Source organism: Cataglyphis hispanica, chromosome 15 (genome assembly GCF_021464435.1).
Source record: "Cataglyphis hispanica isolate Lineage 1 chromosome 15, ULB_Chis1_1.0, whole genome shotgun sequence".
NCBI classification, from domain to species: domain Eukaryota; kingdom Metazoa; phylum Arthropoda; class Insecta; order Hymenoptera; family Formicidae; genus Cataglyphis; species Cataglyphis hispanica.
In genome coordinates, this window is record NC_065968.1 from 301,736 (window position 1) to 321,537 (window position 19,802).

Sequence of the window (19,802 nt, forward strand, 5' to 3'; positions counted from 1 at the left end):
AAATGCGGGTAAAGAGAGAGAGAGGGAGAGAGAGAGAGAGAGAGTTTCTTTCCGATTCTTTAAATAAACACGGCGTAATACTCGGTCTAAATATAATCCATCCGACGAGAGGCAGAGACCGACGTCTCGCCTCGACGTCAAGTCCGACTCCGTACGAAAGCGGAGTAAGAAGAGCGGAGTATCGGGGGAGAGAGCAGGACGATATCCGCTCGTGTAAAACCGACGGAAAGAGGAGGACGCGAGTGCGAGAGAGCACCGGGGATGAGGGGATTCGCGACGGCAGGCCGGTACGTGACTCGAAGGAGCTTTCGGCCGGCCCAGTCAGTGGGTCAGGGCGCCGAAGCGCATTCCACGCGGACTTCGAGGCGTCAGTCGTCGTCTTCGTGGATCCCCACCGTTTTCGCTGCGCGAAAACGAGTTGATCCTCCTCGAACGAGAGTTGATTCTCCGATATACCGGCGCGCGATACCGAACAGAAGAAAGTTGTAGAGTAACAAATTCGTTTCCTCGAATTTTCCTTTCTTTTTGCCTTTTTTTAGTCAATAACCGACGATGGTGTGTAATTCCGCGAGTTCCGAGTGCGCGATGAAAGTGGACAGAGACGTGACGTTGAAACAAGCTCTGGAGGAGCTGCTCAAATGCATGCTCAGGGTCTGGTGCAGGGAGAGTCAAGCTCTGGCGAGATTTGGCGCATCAACGACAGGTAACCAGGAGGACGAATGCCAAATTAATATTTCCACTTTCGTCGACCAAAATTAAAATGTTTCGGAGAAAGAAGGAAAAATGAGACGATTGCATTATAATAACGGTATTAATCTTAATAGAGGCTAATGACATTACATTTTTGAAATTGAAATCTCGAAAATAAATTATATTAAGATTAATTAGATGATTCTTATATGATATTTAAAATATTAATTAATTATAATCTATAAAATATTTTGTTTACCTTAGGAAATGTTTTTATATAAAAAGCGATATTCTTTTTTTTCATATATTTTTATGTGTAAAGATGCATTGTAGGAGAAATATATACTTTCTTTGTATTATTTTGAAAGTTGACGTCTTGATCTCGCAATTCTTAATTGCAATATCGCGAGGCTCACTTTAGAGACAGTTGTTATCATTTATAGAAGTTACGAGGATAATATCATTCTGTATTCATGGTTTGATTTCTATTCATGAAACATCGCGCGGCGCAAAATTAACGACGACATAAATAACTGTAGCGAAGACACGGATCTATATCTGGACAAGAAAATATTGGAAGGTGTAAACACACACTTGACGAGACAATCGAATGTCGGCCAAGAATCGTTAAGATGTAGGTCTGAATATCCTAATGAGAGTACTTGCCGTCATCAAACTCGCATATCTATATATATATCATCTCACGTAATTGCAGCGGAATATATAAGAGGTCTTACACATATCTCATTGATGAAACGTGACGTTATTGATACTGCGATACTTATGACATTATTGATACTGCGACGTTTTTTTTCATCGTGTTTAAATCGGATCAGAGAATCCACGGATGACACACGGTGAACCTGAATTATACAGGATGTGCTACACACACATATACACATACTCTCGGTTCTAGTGTATCTATGTATATCCACCGAACCGACAATATACTTATAATACTGTATACGGTGAACTTCGCGTGCACAATAAAGTAGCGCTCTTTTTCCAGCGTCTTTCACGTTCATGATCAAAGGGAGGACTAAAACGGGCGAGCTGTCAGTGATGCAAAAATAAAAGTAGCCGGTGACGGTGACGGAGTGTGTCACCTCTGTCACTTAACGAAGGGAAAGGTCTGAGCTCGAAATATGCTTGATTACGTTTGTAGTGCAAACGCAGACCGCAAACCTTTTTGCGTGAAACGTCGCGCGCGCTCCATCGTCGATCCATTTTTTCTCTTTCTCCTCTTCTTCTTCTTCTTCTTCCGCCTCGGACGATCTAGAGCGGCCTGCTTGTGCTCGCAATCGTTGTGGCACATAATCGGTGCCGCAACTATTCTCGTGTGGTGGTCGCTCGATACCGCACGTGGCCTGGCCGTAAAACGCGCGAGGCTTAACAATTTACCACCTCGCATATATGATTCTCTTTTCGCTCGCATATAACACAAATGCTCTTCGTCTAAATATAATCCATCCAGCGGGACGGATTTGCACATTAAAAGCTCGTAAGAGAGAATTATAAAACGCATTAAATACCTTTCACTTTAATCGTGAAAACATTTTTATTATAAGCATATATTTGTAAATAATATATTAATTCTATTAATTACAATAATATGTCTATAATAATATATTTATGAGTAATTAAAAAAAAAACATTTTTTTTAATTATTTATATTTAATAGAAAATATTTTAAATTATTTGGCATAAATAAATATATATGCATTTAAAGTAATATTTTTTAAAAGAAACACCAATAAATTTTTAACAATTTTGAAACTCAATTCGCCCAATAATTAACATATATTGTCAAAATACATATATATTGTCTACACAAATCATTGAAACCTATCTTACAATATGTCCGCATATAGAGAGCGACAAGAGAGTAATCGTGAAACGCGAGGCTGGCGGCGAATTCGGATTCCGCATTCACGGCTCGAAACCCGTGGTGGTTTCCGCGATTGAGCCGGACACACCGGCGGAAAGTTCCGGCCTCGAGGTCGGCGACATCATCATGTCGGTGAACGGCAGAAGCGTCATGGACGCCACACACTCGGAGGTCGTAAGGCTCGCGCACTCTGGCACGGACGTCCTGGAGCTGGAAGTGGCGAGGACCTGCAACGTGCTGGCGCCGCGTATCACGCGCACCGGAGCGAAGGAGGGCGCCGAGGAGGCGCCGCTCTGCTCGGGATACCTGTGGAGGAAATCCACGTCGTCGAGCACGGAGAAGTGGGTTCGCAGATGGTTCGCTCTTCGTCGTGACAACTGCCTGTATTGCTACAAGACTGATTCGGTGAGTTACATCTGGCTAAGAAAAAAAAAAAATATATATATATATATATACATATATATTTTTTTTTATTATATAAAAAGAGAATTAATTGTTTAGATTTAGAAATAAGAAAAATATACAAGGACAAATTATAATGTGACTTGGAAAATTTAAAGTAAAAATTTAGGACTGTTTGTGCAACTTAATCCTTGAAATACATATATTTATCGCAACATGCAGGATTCGCAACCGGTGGGGGCGGTGATGCTCCTCAAGTACGAAGTGGAGCAGACGCCTGAATTGAGAGTGCACAGTTTTGCGATAAAGAAACAAGGCGCACCGACGTTACGACTTGCAGCCGATACCGAAGAAGCGGCAGCTCGATGGACCGTAGTTATACGCGAAGCAGTCGAGAGGAACAATCAGGTACGCAAAGTGAATTGCTTTACACGAGCTTAGAATATATATGAGCGTAGAATTTATTTGAATATATGTCAAGTAATTTCTTTCCTAGATTCTGTTTTTTCGATCAAAATTCTGATGATTAATATAAAATATTGCGACTCAATAATTCTCCTAAGATTGACACTTGGCTGGACTCTTCGCTAAGAATGAGAGAGATGGCCGCGTGCGCTATCGCGAGGCCCGACTGTTTTGGATATCTGAGCAAACAGCAGGAGCACGCACGAAAAACGTCCTCACCCACCGGCTGGTCCAGACGATATTGCGTGTTGAAGGATGCTGCGTTGTACTTCTACGATGACGCCAATGCCGAGAAAGCATTCGGCGTGGCGTGTCTGCACGGTTTCAGGGTACACAGCAGCGCGCCCAGCTCCGGCGGCCGGAAACACGCTTTCGAGCTGCAGCCACCGGATCCCACGCAGAGAAGTTACATCTTCGCCACGGAATCGGAAATGGATAAGAAACGGTGAACATGAAAAATTTATGTTTTCCTGTTAAAAAAAAAAAATGAGCATTAAAGTATCTTTCTTTTGCACATAGAATTGTGTTTACATAATCTATGTAAATTTTGTAATATTCTTTCTTTCTTGCGTTTTTTTTTTATTACAAATAATCTCTTGCGTTATTTCAGATGGTTGGCTGCCCTTGAATACTCAATTGATCGATGGATAAAAATAGGTTGATGCGAAACAATCCGCCCTACGACGAATCCAACGAGTCGCAGTAGCGAATATCGTCCAAGGAAATCCTCGTCCGTATCCGTTTCCGGTTCCTAATATGTCGCGAATCGCGACGATCGCCGTTGGTTCCCTTCGACGATCATTACACATTATACATACATACACAGATACACACGTACACATGACTTGAATGTTTCGCCAAGATTTTCATTTCAACGACATTATTGAATCTCATCGTGTCACGATCATCATTGTAACTGCTGATTAACAGTGACGTTTACGTGAAGTTGTTCGAATAAAAAATTAACGCTGAAAAACAACTCGGCAGTCTGTGTTCCATTTTCTACGTGATCAGCCTTGCCGCTGTCGTCGTTGCTTGTCATCGGAATTGTTTATCAGCAGTAATGCAATTTCATCGAGACCAGAGACTAAAATTGATGACTATAGTCCTGCAGAGCGAGTTTGGTTTTCGATGCTACAGAGAGAGAAAGATACAGCTAGAGAGAGTGAGTGATTGCATTTTCTTCGTCGCGAATAAACGTAAACAAACGCATTTGCACTGCTCTGCATCGGAATCCAAGCTCGTTGACAAGTTATATTCGATCTCGATTTTTATGATTAGACTTTTTTTAGAACTTATCGCTGCTACGCGTCAAGCTTTCATTTAATCCAACATCCTATTCACATCGTACATCTCATCTCATATTGGATATAGCGTTTCGCTGAATTTGGGTCAGAACGCGTGGTTGTAAAGAAAAGAAAAAAGAAATTACGGATACTATAAAAAAACCAAATCTCTTCAGAGTTTTATAATAACGAGATCCATTCGCGACGGGGTCTCCTCTGATACGTCTGTGAAAACGAAGAGTTTATGTTTGTCGCTGAAACCTTATACGCACATAAAAAAAAATTCTATAACTGGGAAGAGGAAACACAAAAAACTTTTTAAAAACGCAAATCTCGAATGTTTAATAATTGTATAACAACGTGAATCGGTAGAGAAAAATAGAGTACGCTTCGCGAGCCGCGACGCATGTACGTACATTCGTAGCGATCGATAGTTATGCGTACACGGTATACATGTTATGGAATTGCCATTAATTATAATATATATCGTTATTCTTATCAATAACGCCAATATTTGTCAACAATCGAAAAAAAAACACACCGCGAGGGGAGAGATATTATTGTGTGCAAATTCGTGTATTTATCCATGCGATGGAAATAAAAATCGAACATGTTGCGCATCGCTGTCAGAAAGTCGCGCGAAAGGGAGGAAGCGCGAGAGAAGATCAGTGTATATACATTTTAAAAAGATAACCCTACACTGGCACATCAGGTTCAGATCCTGTCCGCTCCTACTGGTATATACAGAGTGTTCCAGAATTACCGGTACATATTTTACAGATAGTGGAAATTAAATTTTGACAACAAACATGCAATGGATTAATTTTTTAACATATCTTATAATAATACTTATGTATATATGTATACATATTTTTAAAGGGAAACTTATACTTTTGAGTTTATTCCAATTTTACTTTGAAAAAAAATTTTATACAAAGATTTAGACAGTAAAGTTTTAATGCCAATTTTATTTCATATTGCAAAAATTTAAAAACGGATTCACGATTCTTTTAAAAGAAAGTCACAAATGATGTGAGCAAATCGTTAAAATATGTACCGAGTGTTCAGAGAGAGAAAGATATAACATTTTTTAAAGATCTTTTCATTTTTAAAAACTTCTTTCAGATTATATATATGTATATATAATAGTAAAATTATTAAACTTATTTCTTCTTTTAGACACGGTTTTATTAGCCTTGTATTGTGTTTTATTCATGTTGATCGATAAAGAGAAAACGCATCGAGAACAAATTAACGTAAAATGCGAATAATAATGCAGGATTCTCGAATAGTGTCAATCCTATATTCTACGGAAAAAGATAGATAAAGGGTTAAAAAGACGAGACAAAACGCGCGGTATGATGCTGAATTAATTACGTTCCTTTACAAACACAAAGAGAGAAAAAATAGAAGATGTAGGCGTGAAAAATAAGGCATGTAGCGATGATATCGCTACAAAGTGCACACACATGGTTTCATGATCTACTAGGATTTGTCGGGGAACGATACGTTTGAAAAAAAAGCTTGTGTAAATCGAAGAGAGCCTGGTCAACCGCTCAAAATTTCAAATAATAAAATAGAAAGTTTAATATAATTTTCTGCTATAAAATGTCATGTCATTTACCCATTTGAAAAAAATCAGATATCGACTTTGAATTTCCTAGTTCATATCAATCGACAAAATGTCATATAACAATATCAAAATTAGATTAGTTTTGATATATTTTGCATTAATTAGGCATTGTTCTTAGATCTCTTATTTAATTATAAATATCTTATTAATCATCACAACAGATTGACACAAATTCATTTTGAAATGTACTTTAATTGCAAATTCCTTCAATACATCATACATACCGCGTATCTATATCGTTATAAAATACATTAAAATAGCTGCAATTTTTTTTGCATCTTTAATCACATTTCTCAAAATTGTGACGTGACGTCGAGCATTTTGGAATCGTATTTGGCATCGAAAGAGCGCCGAGAAATGATTATTCTCCTTTCCGCGTTTTTTTTTTTTTATCGTTCAACTGCATCATTAATCAAAGTGTGTGGCGGACAAGAATAAAATGGGCAGCGGCTGGTTTCTGTTTTCGTATCGAGCTCTCTTCGTAGCGAGAATCATCGTCAGGAATGATGATTAAGACTCGACGGCAATCGAAGGGCACGATCGATCGCGATGCACGATCCGCTATACGGCGTTAACCGAACGAATAGCTGAAAAGCCACAGGAAGATCTCAATTACGATGATCGCAATGAAATATCGCGAAAGAGAGGGGGAAGCGGGGGGGGGAGGGAGGGAGCGAGAGAAAGGAGGAAACTTTTTCAGAGCGGAGCAAGACGCGTGCAAGATAAATTTGGGGGAGCCCCTCGTGCTCCGGGGCGGGCGCGCTGCTCGCTTCATCCGCGGCTGCGAGTATCCGTTTGATAGCAGATAGCAGGCCGAACGATGCTGCTATGTTCTCATTACGCGTCGTGTAGGTATGCGGTCTGGTCCGCGTGTTGTTCCTCCGTAGAACCCCCGGTACTCGGAGGCCTGCGCGCCGTTGCATCTCTCGCTTCTCTCCCGCATCCCCCCGTTGCGCTTGCTTACTCCTTCTCTCTCTCTCTCCCTCTCTCCTTTTTGTCTTCGGCTTTCTCCTCTTCGTTTGGCTGAGAGAGCCGTGTGCCGCGTCTCTCCACAGTGGAATTTCCACGAGGTTTCTTCCGCGACAAACATAATAATGCGATAAAGAGAGAGATCACGCTAAAAGTACAACGCGGATAATTACCTCAGGAATATTTTGTATCATAGCGGACAGAGCTCGCGCATACCTTTTCCCGCTCGAAATTCCATGGTGATTCGACGGAATCCTCACTTAAACGCTCGCCATCTCCCTCTTTCTCTCTCGAAACCGCTTCCACTCTCTCATTCTGTCTCCCGGTCCGATGGTGATCTCCATGACGTTGCTGTGGGCATCGCGCTGTCGTTGAGGACGTAGTAGTGGTAGTGATAGTAGTGATGGTGGTAGTGGACGGCGGCGGTAAGATTGTGAGCCTGGTAGTGATGTGGAATGAATCGGCGAGGTAAGAGGAGAGGGAACTAGTTCAGTGAACAAAACGACGTGAGAGGCAGTTGCACGCCGTAACAACGCTTCGGCGCTTGCACTCGCGCCACGGCATGAGAGAGAAGAGAGCTGTAACCCTGATATTCCGTACCCGCGACATACGTATAAAGAGCTCTTTTAATTTTATATTTGGCTGCCGGATAATCTTCTTTTTCTCTTTCTCTCTCTCTCTCTCTCTTTCTTTCTCTGTCTCAACGGCGAAGTTTAACGGGTTACGGTGAAGGAACTCTCGCGACACCGGACATCGCGATCATCAGCTTCGCAATCATGTTACAAATGTTGAAGACTACGTCTATATACCGTACGCGTATTATGTTTTTATATGACGTAGCGCATTGCGTTTTCTCTTCGAGTTATATATTATAATTTAGAGGGATAGCTAAATAATGACAGAACTTAAGAGTAATGTCGTAGAAATGGTCATCTTTTGATCTACAAAAGAGAAAATTTTTTTTTTATTATTCATAATCTTATAAATTTATACAGATTATAGAATTATATTTATAATATATTAATCTATATATTAAAGTAAAAGAAGTTAAATTTATTATATTAAAAAGAAAAAAAAATTGCTTTTTCTCAATAACATATATTAAAATTATTAAAAATCTTATTTTTATAGTCTATATTATTTTGTATATTATATCATTATTATAGATATTATTAAAATTAATCAGGCTTTTTGTTAGAATATTACAATTAGAAGCTTATCTTTTTCGTATAAATTATTTAAAAATTATCAATAGCCTTTATATATACATGTACATATATAAAATTAATATTTGACAAATTTCTGCAGAGTATAAATAACATTCCACATATGTAAAGTATTATCATAGAACAAGAATTTAAATTTACATAGTATACATAAGTTATTAACAAACTTGTTATTCTAAATCTAAATTTTAAATTAAGAAGCAACATTGTTGGGCAACTAATTTAAAAATTTAAAAACAGAATTACAATAACAATGTGACAAGTTGTATGTCTAATCCCAAGGTTTCACCTTCGTCCCGTAAATTTCATTCATTCAAGACTTCTGGAATTTAATGCTCAATGAGCAAAACACTTTTATTTCATGCCGATATCTTAACTGATCGACTACAATCCGCTAATTAGCATCGGTGGTCGCTAATAAAGACATGAAAGAGAAAGAGAGAGAAAGCTATCAATCAGAGCCCAAAACAATGGCGGGATGCCATTCACACGTTGCATTCCGCTACAAAAGGCTAATGCTATGTAAATATAGAGTCTCGCCCATTGAAGAGTGATTTTTTTTCTCACGAGTGGATAGTCAAGATGGCCTTGTACTTGGCATCCCGACCTTTTAGGAAAAGAGATGATGTACGTCATCGCGTACCGTTACGCGCGATGCCGGCCGATTCGTCAACGTTCCTCGGTCTCTTTGTCCCCTTTCAAGTACGCTGTACCGGAGCAAAACAAGTCGCGAAATGAATTCACAAAATGAAGATCGTTTGAAGATTGTCCGACGACGACGAGAGAAAAAAAAGAGAGAGAGAGAGAGAGTTGACTTTTTTTAGCGTCAACTATGTCTCAACTCTCGCGCGAGAAGAGAGCAACTAAATCGGCTTTGAATAGCCGATATATCGGCGTATATAGAGAGAAATATATGCTCTATCAATTTCCATACGCGCTCGTTTTACGAGAGGTTAGTTACTACGCCGACTGAATTTTACGACGTCGCATTCTGGTAGCTTAAATCCAGTCTCCAGTCTCCCTCGCCCGCCCTCAAATGTGAGTTTCTGCTAAATAGATTTGAATTTCGAGAGAGATACGCAGATTATAATATGTATCATAAAGTAATATGATACATTTTTTTGAAAATGCACATGTTTTCATAATAAAAATCGTCAATAGGAAAAAGAGAATCGAAGAAACTCTGATACCGGTTCACCGGTCTTTACATGACACGGATATCACGCTTGCAAAATCGTATGAGAAAAAAAAAATCGATATGTAATTACGGAGACATGTTCGAACATTCCTGCTGGGTAATACTTTCGTTCGCTGCGGCCTTTTATCCTCGACGTTGTTGCACACGTGTTTAGTTTAGACTTGCGGAATGCGACTTTGCGTTCGCCAATGGAGATTTTTATAGGATTTCGATGCAGTGTATGAAGGAATTTCAAAGTAATATAATTACTACAATTATCGAAATGTAAGAGAAAAAAGAACCAATCTTGTATTTTGTCTCTCGTGCGTAAAATTAATTTTCAGAATCTAAAATTTGTGTTAGAAACATTAGACAAAAAGATGGCATCGAGCATGTAGAGCGGCCTGGGTCGTCTTACAAAAACAAAATGATAGCCGCGTTGAACTAAATAAATCGAAAGCCAATCGCTGTAAGTGGCCGCCGCATTTCTCTCTCTCTCTCTCTCTCTCTCTTTCTTCTCTGTATCTAACCTCTATTACTCAATGCACATAAAAATGGCCAGTTAAACGGCGGAAAAGGGCCATTGAGCTCGCGTATCGGCGACTCATCCAGGATGAACAATCGCGCCGCTTATTCTATCCAACTGGAGCAAATTCCGGAATCCGTGAACTAGAACCGCGCTCGCTCCGGCGAGACGTACGTAAGGTTGAATCGATTTGCCGGTGTAAAACCGGCTGGGCGTCGGCGACTGCTGCCAGTAGAAAGAGAGAGAGAGAGAGAGAGAGAGAGAGAGAAAGAGAGGAAAGGGAAAAAAAAGGGAAACGCGCCGAAGGACAGCGGGAACGGGACGGGAAGCGGGAGATGAACGGTGCGCCAAGGGTAGTGCGGGGGTATCGAAGGGACGAAGAAAGTGGAAGCGGGACGGAATGCGACCGAGAGGAAGAGATCGAGAGAGAGAGGGAGAGACGAGGACCGAGACTCGATCTCTCCGACTGCCTCTGGCTGGCGGCGAAGTGGCCGGACCGCGCTCCCCTCTTTCCGCCGACCAACAACCGATCTCCTTCGTCAGTGCCGTCGTAGCGCGGGTTTCCTACAGGTGCGTTTACAACCTGCCTCACGGTTTTTTTCATCCATCTACCTGACAGAAGCGTAGTGACGGAAGCGCGTCACGGCGTCGCGCTGGTCCCGCGTGCGAAATGTGCTACCTGATAATCGGGGATGAATTCGAATCGGCGAATTAACTTCGGAGTTTATACGCGTGAAACATAAATGTTTACCGGATGTAGGTAGAGTGCTCGTAGATACGACGCATTTCTCCCTCGCTTTCTCCAACCACCGGAACTATCTCGTATCTCGAATCGGTACATCGTTAGGTACGGACAAGCATTGAATATGTAAGGTGAGGAAATTCCATACGGTAGCGGCGGCACCAGACCGTAGATCCATAAAAAGAAAGAGACAGAGAGAGAGAGAGAGAGAGAGAGAGAGGAGAAAAAGGGTGCCCGGATTCACATTTACGCACCTGCTCCTCATACCACGTCCCTACTCTAAACCTCCTGCGTTCAACCTGCCTGCCTCGCTTCATAGTCTCACTGGGTAGATAGGAATACCGGCAAAGCTCCGCGCGCGCCCTCAGCCTCAGTCCGCCCTCGCCGCTCACGGACCTGACGGCTTGGCTGTCCCGCTCTGACAGCCGCGTGCCGGCCGGAATCCACCTCCGTCGCGCCTTTGGCGCAGAGAGCTCTAGAGAGCGAGGCAGTCTTGCGGCCGCAGCATCCAGCGGCTACTAGCGCTACTAGCGGCAGCCAAACGGAAAGACTCCCAGGCGAGTCGCCCTGCTGCACGTATACGTGCACGTGTATGAGTCGTGCGTGTACCTCACCTGCGTGGGTGTGCGAAGCCGTGGCGAAGCCTACCTGGCGGCGTCCGACACGCAGTAACCCGCGCGCTCCTTCGCGTTCTCCCGCGGGAAAGAGCGTCGTAAACGAGTGATCCTTTCTTCCGGTGACACGGCCAGCTCATTTCTCGAGAACCGAGACCTTGATCCGAGCCCGGAATCGAAAGTGCGACGAGGAAATACGTTGTTCGAGCCGCGATTCGAGCGATCTGTGCATGTGTGTTTACGCGAGAAAGATAAAGAGTGAATACGCGAGGTGACCGCTGCGATTTGTTATCGGAATTTCATAAATACAACGGATGCTTCCGTCGGACTTTCGGTAGCCAATAAGGGATTTCAAACGGAGAAGATGCGTCGGTGGTTCGCCGGAGGAGACTAAAAGGGAGACCTGCACGGCTTTCTCATCAACATCATTCTCTAGGTGAGTGAACGAGAAAAAGAAAGAGAGAGAGAGAGAGAAAGAGACGGAATCTATCGGAAGAGTTTCCGGAGGAAGCGAGTGGAACGATCTGAACCTCGTTGCGTCCCTACATTCGCGATTCCAACATGGCTGCTGGGACTAGCCGTGACCGCTGAGTCCGCGGAAGCCATGTTGGCAGGTGTGCTCGGCTCGGAGAGATAACCAGTTCACGTTCGTAAAACGCAGCCGATACGCGAGACATTGTCGAGTCGTAGATGACTGGAACGAGCGCGTTACGATTGAATTATCATTTAAATTGACTCCCCCTTCATCGAAGAGCGCAACCAGTGAAAACAATATACGCGCCATACCACAAGTAAATCGGATACGCACGCAATGTGATTGATAGAAAACCTTCTTGTGAACGTATTGTCCATACACATTTCCTACACGATTGCGAAAGTTTGCGGTGAGCGAGCTGGTACGCAGTGGTTCTCTACTAGTTAAATATTTCGTAAAATCCACGAGTATTTAAACTGTTTTTAATTCAATTACACGAGATTATCTGGGTTTTTTTTTCTTCTCTTTTTTTGTTCAAATAAACAGAGAGAAATCGTGTATGCTGAGAGGAAATTACTTATTTATTTCAAAATTTCAAAAATTATCTATACTTGACAACTGTCATATTGAGTCTGCTATTTTAAATTTTGTAATTTTGATCTCAAATTTGTAGCATTAAAAAAAATTTACAGTTATTAAACTGTGTGTGATTAGAGTTCAAAAAATTTTTTCAGAGCCGCAAAATATTAATATTTCAAAATTATTAATATATTAATATTTCAGTGTCATATTTTGCGACGAGTTATCTATCAAATATATTGTTTCTTAAAGCCAAGTTATTATGATTTTACGAAAAAAAAAACTGTCATCTTTGAAAAGTTAAATAGCATTCTAAATTAGCGCATTCTTCGATTCGTCGATTGTACGCAATATGTTTTTTACATGCTTAGTCTTTATTTTTTTATACGAATGAAACTCGACATGAATGAGTATATTATTATATTATATGTGTACAGTATTGTATGTGAGTGTGTATGTGTGTGTGTGCGCACACATAAAATTTATGTGAAGAATATATAACAACTTAAGACACTGTCAAAACAGACGCGGTTCAGAGTTCGAGAAATATTTTCCATATATTGTATGAATGTTTTCGATTCTTATTTGAATTTCATATACTAGGGAGATTTAAAAGAAAAAAAAAATGAAGATATATGTGTGAAAAATTCAGCGTTTTTAAAAAACTTTCTTCTTAATTTTGTTTTAAATGCCATAAATAAAAAATTATATCTATCTTTATACATATTTCTTAAATAATTTTTTAAATAATCTCAAACGTAAAACTTTTTTATATATAATATATATTAAATCAATTTTTATAGAATTGTTTAATTATGATATAAATGCTTGCAATTGCTCTCGGTTTATTTGCTATACATATGTTTTTAATATCTATTAATTTTAAAATTCTTCTAAATTGATTAAAATGACAAAACATTTGTTTTGGAAAGAAGATATTATTAATTCTATCAATCTTGTTTTTATTTTTTTCATCAGTGAAATTAACGCATATTTGTCTTTCAGCAATCGATATGCCGACCGACATCGTAGTTACGTCGGCCTCGGCCACGGTCTCAGAGGAGACGAGCAGAGGTCGGGACTTGGGTCTCGGACCGTCTTCAAGGTCAGCTCCCTCTTCGACGTCCTCGTCGTCCTCTAGTTCGGGCACGGCATCGACTTCGAGAGGATTTGATCCAGCTGGCACACTTGCTGCTTATCACCATCATCGTCACAGCTTGGTGAGCAGTCTGGGCCATGCGCACCGAGAATCATCGGCTTTCGTACCTGTGGTGCCTTCAAGATTACACCTCACACCGTATCCAGGTGAAATGCATCCCCATCTATCCGGTCCTCCGCCTGCGTCCTCGTCATCGACGAATTCGGAGCACGAAGTTGGTTCCGAATCGTCGGTGGCCAGAAAAAGCTCCTCGAGTTATGAGATTATGGCCATGATGGCCGATAAAAGGAAGGAATTGGCAGCTAGAGCTCTTCTGTTACCACCACCCCCTCTTCTAGAACCCCCTCCTGGTTATCCAGTCTTTGCCGGTCCTTTTCCTGGCAGTTCCGCTCTGTATCCCCCGGGTGGTCCATTAGCTCATCAGCATCTCGATCGGAGGCTACTCAGAGCACCCGGTAGAGCGTCTAGGCCGAAGAAGCAATTTATTTGTAAATTCTGTAATCGACAGTTCACAAAATCGTACAATCTTCTCATTCACGAGAGAACTCATACCGACGAGAGACCGTACTCCTGCGATATTTGCGGCAAAGCATTTAGGAGGCAGGATCATCTTAGAGATCACAGGTATACAATGCACATTTCTTTTTTTTTTTTGTTAAATTAATCAAAAACAATTTATTATTGTATAAATTAAAGTATGAGGAAATTGTGTATAAATTTTATTGTATACTTATTGCGACAATTTTTTTATCCGTAATATTAAAAGTATCTGAGATTAAGCATTAAAAGGATACAACAATAAAATATAAAATTTATTATTTCTATAAATTATTAGAATATAAAGTTTTAAAAACTGTATCACCTTCTCATCTCTTTTGCCCTCAGGTATATTCACAGTAAGGAGAAACCTTTCAAATGCAACGAATGCGGCAAGGGCTTCTGCCAGAGTCGTACCCTAGCGGTTCACAAAATTCTGCACATGGAGGAATCTCCGCACAAGTGTCCCGTCTGCGCGCGCAGCTTCAACCAGCGCAGCAACCTTAAGACACATCTTCTAACACACACGGATCACAAGCCTTACGAATGTACGTCGTGCGGTAAGGTGTTTCGCAGGAATTGCGACCTTCGGAGACACGCATTAACGCACGCCGTCGGCGACGTACCACCTGAGGCGCTGGAGGAAGCGTTGAGGGATGATGACAGTCCTGAGGAGGATTGTCCGGAACCAGGACCTTCGTCCTCTTCATCCTCCTCAACGACATCGTCCGCGCCATCCGCAGCGTCTTCCAGCTCGTCCGGGTATCTCTCTCAAGGACCAGCGGCACCGTCAGCATCGGCGACACCAACGGCCGCGCCATCTTTACCGCAGAGACCCCAACTTCAGATAAGAAGAGATCTACTACCGATGACGAAGCCATCTACGATGACTAGCGGGGCGTCCGCCACGCATTCTCCAGTCACCCAAAATCCACCAGCTGCTCTCCCGCCGCCACCGCCGCTCGTTCTGACTTCTTACCGACGAAGGATCAGCTCTCCGGGTCCCTCCAGAGTGCTGCTAGAACTCCAAGAGCGCGAGCGCGAGAGAGAACGCGCGGAGATAGAACAGAGCAAAGAAAGGGAACGCAACAGGGAACGCGACAAGGAAGTAGTCAGACCGCCCAGGGCACCGACACCGCAGCCACCACCGCCACCGCCGAGACCGACACCGGCTCGCCAGGGCTTCACTATCGCGGACATAATGGGTCGATAGAGAATGCGCGTTTGTCGTCGCAGGTAGTTTTTTTCTTTTTTGTTGTTGTATCGTTCGCAGATCGGGATTTCATAGACACTGTGAGATTATGTGCGAAGCATAGGAGATCTTAGGAGCAAGGAATGAGATCTTCCTGTGGATATTTTGCATGGTTCGATTCTTGGAAGAAATATAAAAAAGATACAACATACAGATAATATTTTTGTCGAAACTGTCGGAAAGTCTGCGCGGTGTTTATGTACTTTGCTGCCGTATATTTTTTTCTATACATATAAAGAGATTATGAGGAAAACTTAAACACGCAAGAGTGGCGAGGTAACATTTCTCAAAAGTATCTTCGAAATTGTTTTTCAAAGAACCTGTGTGCGCGATTCTGATTTATTAAATTCGAAATATTTGATTCTTTCATTTCAAGTATAGTCACGTGGTAACGTATTATAGTATATTGGACATTTTTTATGTCCAATATATATATACACGCATATATAAACACTCTAGAGGAATTTTATATATTGTCACACAACTTTCTAACATCGAGAAGTAATTTTTCAGGAATGATTTGATAAGCGAACGCGTATCAAAAAAATGTGCCTTAATCAAGATTGCAATTAATATAAAGATTTCGGAGAAATCGTCTTCCAAAAAAAAAAAAAAGAAAATGACGTAAGCGCGAATACAAGAACCACTATTAAAATGGACAACGTTTCTAAACTCTATAAGCGTGCGCGCAAGGAAAGAAAAAAAAATGAACGAATAAATGGTGCCTTAGAGCGGTCCACAGAGATTTTCTCCTTCGTCCCGGAGAGACGGTGAACCAAAACCGGAAAGGTGGCATCCCTCTGGCTTTAATACAAGTCCGCTCGCTCGCTTCTCGAGCTTCGCTCGAAAGTTCTTCTTGCGATCGCCTTGCAATAGGGAAAAGAGTAGTTCACAAGGACAAGATTATATGGAACTTTCTCTCTGCGTGAAGCATTCTTTTGTCCTGCACTCGGTTGAGTCCACGGTTGGGATAATGCAAATTTTGCGGTCGGAGGTAACAACCGGTGGTGCCACCGTGGCAGGTGCAATACGGCGCTTTATATGTACCTGCCTGCCTGCCTCTCCGCGTGGATCCGCGCGCGCGAAATACCTGCTCCCGCTACTGCTTTTTTCCCTTCTAAAAATATTCCGCCGACCCTAGACTGCGAATGGCATTAATATTTTTTTTCCCTATCCTTTCCTTCTTTCTCCCTCTTCTCCTCCCCTCCCTTTGTCCCGCCCCCGCGGCGAGGAAGAAGCATTAATGGTCCTTTTGTCGGGACCAAAGTGTACACCGTCCGACCGCAGAAAGAGAGAGAGAGAGAGAAAAAAAAGAGGCGATCCTTTTAGGCTACGCGCCGACACAAAGGTATACTTTCCTTTAGGTTTGAGATTCTTTTGAATCTCTCGAAGAATCCATGTGTAAGAGCGACCGTTAATCGAGAGAGAGAAAAAGAGAAAATGCATTATATAGCTTATCGTTTTTGAAACGGCCAAATTGTGATTAAATTAAATTTTGACGTGCTTAAATATTCGAATAATTCGTCCGATTAATACGCGTTAATACACATTGCGGGTAAAGGTTGCATCAGAAATAGCTACAAAATGAATACATTCTCAAAATTCTATTGACTCTATGTAGACTTTTGTAACAGCAATTAATACAAAAAATATCAATATTTCGTTTTTCATTATACATATAATCTTTTACGAACACTGAAAATTTATATAATGGCTGTTTATACGAAAATATGAACAGCTATTCTTATATCATTTTACTTTGGACGAAATTGTTAGAAATAAATTAAACTGAAATAAATTTTTATATATTTGTTTTATGCAAATAAATACGCGTTAATATAAAACAAAATATAATTTAATTTGTTTAAATTTTGTTCTTTCTTAAATTTAGTTAAAAACTTATCTTCCAGTTATTTTAATCGAAATGAAACGTTGTGATAAGAATCTCGTGATTTTTATAAAATTTGGCATATTATGCTAAGTATTTATATTATCGAGTAAATTCAATGGGATAGATCAATCGTCTGATAAGCAAAAAATCCTTTGTAGATTCGATTTTTGGTTCGCACAGATTGAAGGGTAAACAAAATTCGAGATACACAAAGATCTACACTGTGATAAGAACAAAATATATGAGAATAAAGAACGAATCTCATTATAAATGTATAAACGGCGGAGAGTTACTATGAAACATTATAAAAAATAATTAAAGTAACTTTATGATCTGACCGGTATCGCGACTACTATTAGCATTATTTTGCATAGCATGTGAAACAAGCAGCAGTGAAATTGCAGCATTCACTTTAGGATGTTTATATTAAAAAAAAAATGAGATGTGATGAGATGAGAAAACGAACATTGAATATTGTATTATTATATATATGCGTTTGACATTATGTAGGGCTATTTATGCATCTGATTGACGGTTATGTTAACTTGCACATTCGTAAACTTCTCTAATCCTGTATTTAAAAAAAAATTAATTTTATATAGATTGTATAAAATTAAATGTTTCTTTTTTTGCCGTTTTAAAACCGTAAAGCCATAAAGACATCCGATTAGAAAAAGGGACAAAAATTCGCAAACTCTCCACTAATTAATAACTTATTAAAAAGAAGACTCCGTGAAATCCCCTCTCGATATGTGAACGGTAAAAAGAATTCTCCATATAAAATATAATTTTATTCTGGCGAAAAGATTGTACATCGTCGAATCAAAAGATTGTGTATCATCGAAATTTTTTGTTAAACCAACATTTCAAAATAACAATTTGAATTAATTAAATAATACATTACAATATCAGATGTAAGAAAAAAAGCTATAATGATAAAATTCTTTGAATTTAGTTAATTTTTTTTATCCTCACAATAATAGTTGAATAAACATGTCTATCAAACTAATTGATTTAAATGCACAATTGCATTACAGGATATTAAAAATTTAAATATACAATATCAAGAAGGCGTTATTATTTAAACACAAAAAAGAAATAAAAAATTTATTATATTATCTAAAAAATATATTTTTTTACCTGATATATGTGTAATATTTACAATGTATTCGGATAGTAATGCGTGAGACTATTTGCGTCATGTTTCATACGTGTAATATTATGTAATTATTATTTTAAGTATATAATACGAAAATTGTCAAAATGCTCGAAATTTGGACGTTACAATATTAAGTAAAATTGTGAATTATAAAATAATAATTAATAACTTTGTATCATGTTGAGTTTATGATAACTACGTACAAAATCTATACATATATATATATATATATAAACTTAGCGAAATTGTATGTATGCGCATTTTTAAAGTTTATTCAGATCGTTTAGAATGTGAAAACGTTAGCAATTTACGTCATAAAACAGGAATGTAATTTTTTGTGTATGTGTATGCAAGAGAGATAGAGAGAAAAAGTGAAATTTTGTAAGTGCGAGGAAGCGTGATAGAGATAGAAAGAGAAGAAGAAAAGACAGCGAAAAAGAAGACAGGGCGCAAGAGGATGGAAGAAGAAACACTTGAGTCGCATTTTGCAGAGACTCCATGTATAGCAATATATACAATGTACAATATATATATTATGTACAACGAAAGTCACCTGCGGCATAAGCTGCAAAATGTGTGCTAGCAATCAATCTCCTGTTATTTTCCACTTGATTAGTTTATTCCTTGTGTATAAGTGCCTATATATTTTTAGATTTATATACGAGAGTTAAGCGTAACTTTGTAAATTATATATTAAGAAAGATGAAATAAAAGAAAGATTCTTTTGAAGAAGCATTGCTAACAGACATACGTACAACATATTCATATATAATATTACATTAAGAACACTGCGATTTGCAATACATTCATACAAAAGAAAACAGTATTTGTATTTATTTAGTGAAAAATGTATTGCTTAAACATAACAGAATTAATAATAATTTGATTTGTGTTACAAATATAATTTAATATAATCTTTAACTTTTTAAACGTTCTAATATTATCGCTATAAAGACTTATATTTTTTGCTTCATGTAATGGAATTTATCCCGAGGCGTCGCGCTTATGTTTACGTTCTGCTTTCTTATTGTCTATCCTTGTTTATTTATGTTTCTCACTCTTTCTTACAAAATATTCTCGAAGTCACGCTTGTGTTTACGTTTTGTTGTCTATCCTTGCCTATCATTTACGT

At 39.7% G+C, this 19,802-nt stretch overlaps 2 protein-coding genes and 1 long non-coding RNA gene across 8 annotated transcripts; 2 read left to right on the top strand and 1 right to left on the bottom strand.

The window, feature by feature from the left end:
• Positions 1 to 122: 122 nt before the first annotated feature.
• LOC126855241 (beta-1-syntrophin-like) lies at positions 123 to 5,909 on the top strand. The gene is made up of 5 exons (XM_050602707.1): positions 123 to 703; positions 2,562 to 2,983; positions 3,203 to 3,388; positions 3,544 to 3,890; positions 4,056 to 5,909. The coding sequence occupies exons 1-5, from the start codon at positions 553 to 555 to the stop codon at positions 4,105 to 4,107; spliced, it is 1,158 nt and encodes a 385-aa protein (XP_050458664.1). The 5' UTR covers positions 123 to 552; the 3' UTR covers positions 4,108 to 5,909.
• Positions 5,910 to 6,058: 149 nt separating this feature from the next.
• LOC126855261 (uncharacterized) lies at positions 6,059 to 11,434 on the bottom strand. 4 transcript variants are annotated; one of them, XR_007688210.1, is made up of 3 exons: positions 11,259 to 11,434; positions 7,550 to 7,919; positions 6,059 to 7,438 (listed from the first exon to the last, which is right to left on the bottom strand). It is a non-coding gene; the product is annotated as an uncharacterized LOC126855261 (long non-coding RNA). The 4 variants fall into 4 exon arrangements; XR_007688208.1 differs by having other exon boundaries at positions 7,550 to 8,274; XR_007688209.1 differs by lacking the exon at positions 11,259 to 11,434 and adding an exon at positions 9,203 to 9,384 and having other exon boundaries at positions 7,550 to 8,274.
• Positions 11,435 to 11,628: 194 nt separating this feature from the next.
• Positions 11,629 to 19,574, top strand: LOC126855233 (protein bowel-like). 3 transcript variants are annotated; one of them, XM_050602692.1, is made up of 3 exons: positions 11,629 to 12,054; positions 13,678 to 14,455; positions 14,717 to 19,574. In XM_050602692.1, the coding sequence occupies exons 2-3, from the start codon at positions 13,686 to 13,688 to the stop codon at positions 15,579 to 15,581; spliced, it is 1,635 nt and encodes a 544-aa protein (XP_050458649.1). In that variant the 5' UTR covers positions 11,629 to 12,054; positions 13,678 to 13,685; the 3' UTR covers positions 15,582 to 19,574. The 3 variants fall into 3 exon arrangements, with proteins under 3 accessions (XP_050458649.1, XP_050458650.1, XP_050458652.1); XM_050602693.1 differs by lacking the exon at positions 11,629 to 12,054 and adding an exon at positions 12,188 to 12,514; XM_050602695.1 differs by lacking the exon at positions 11,629 to 12,054 and adding an exon at positions 12,188 to 12,409.
• The last annotated feature ends 228 nt before the right edge of the window (positions 19,575 to 19,802 follow it).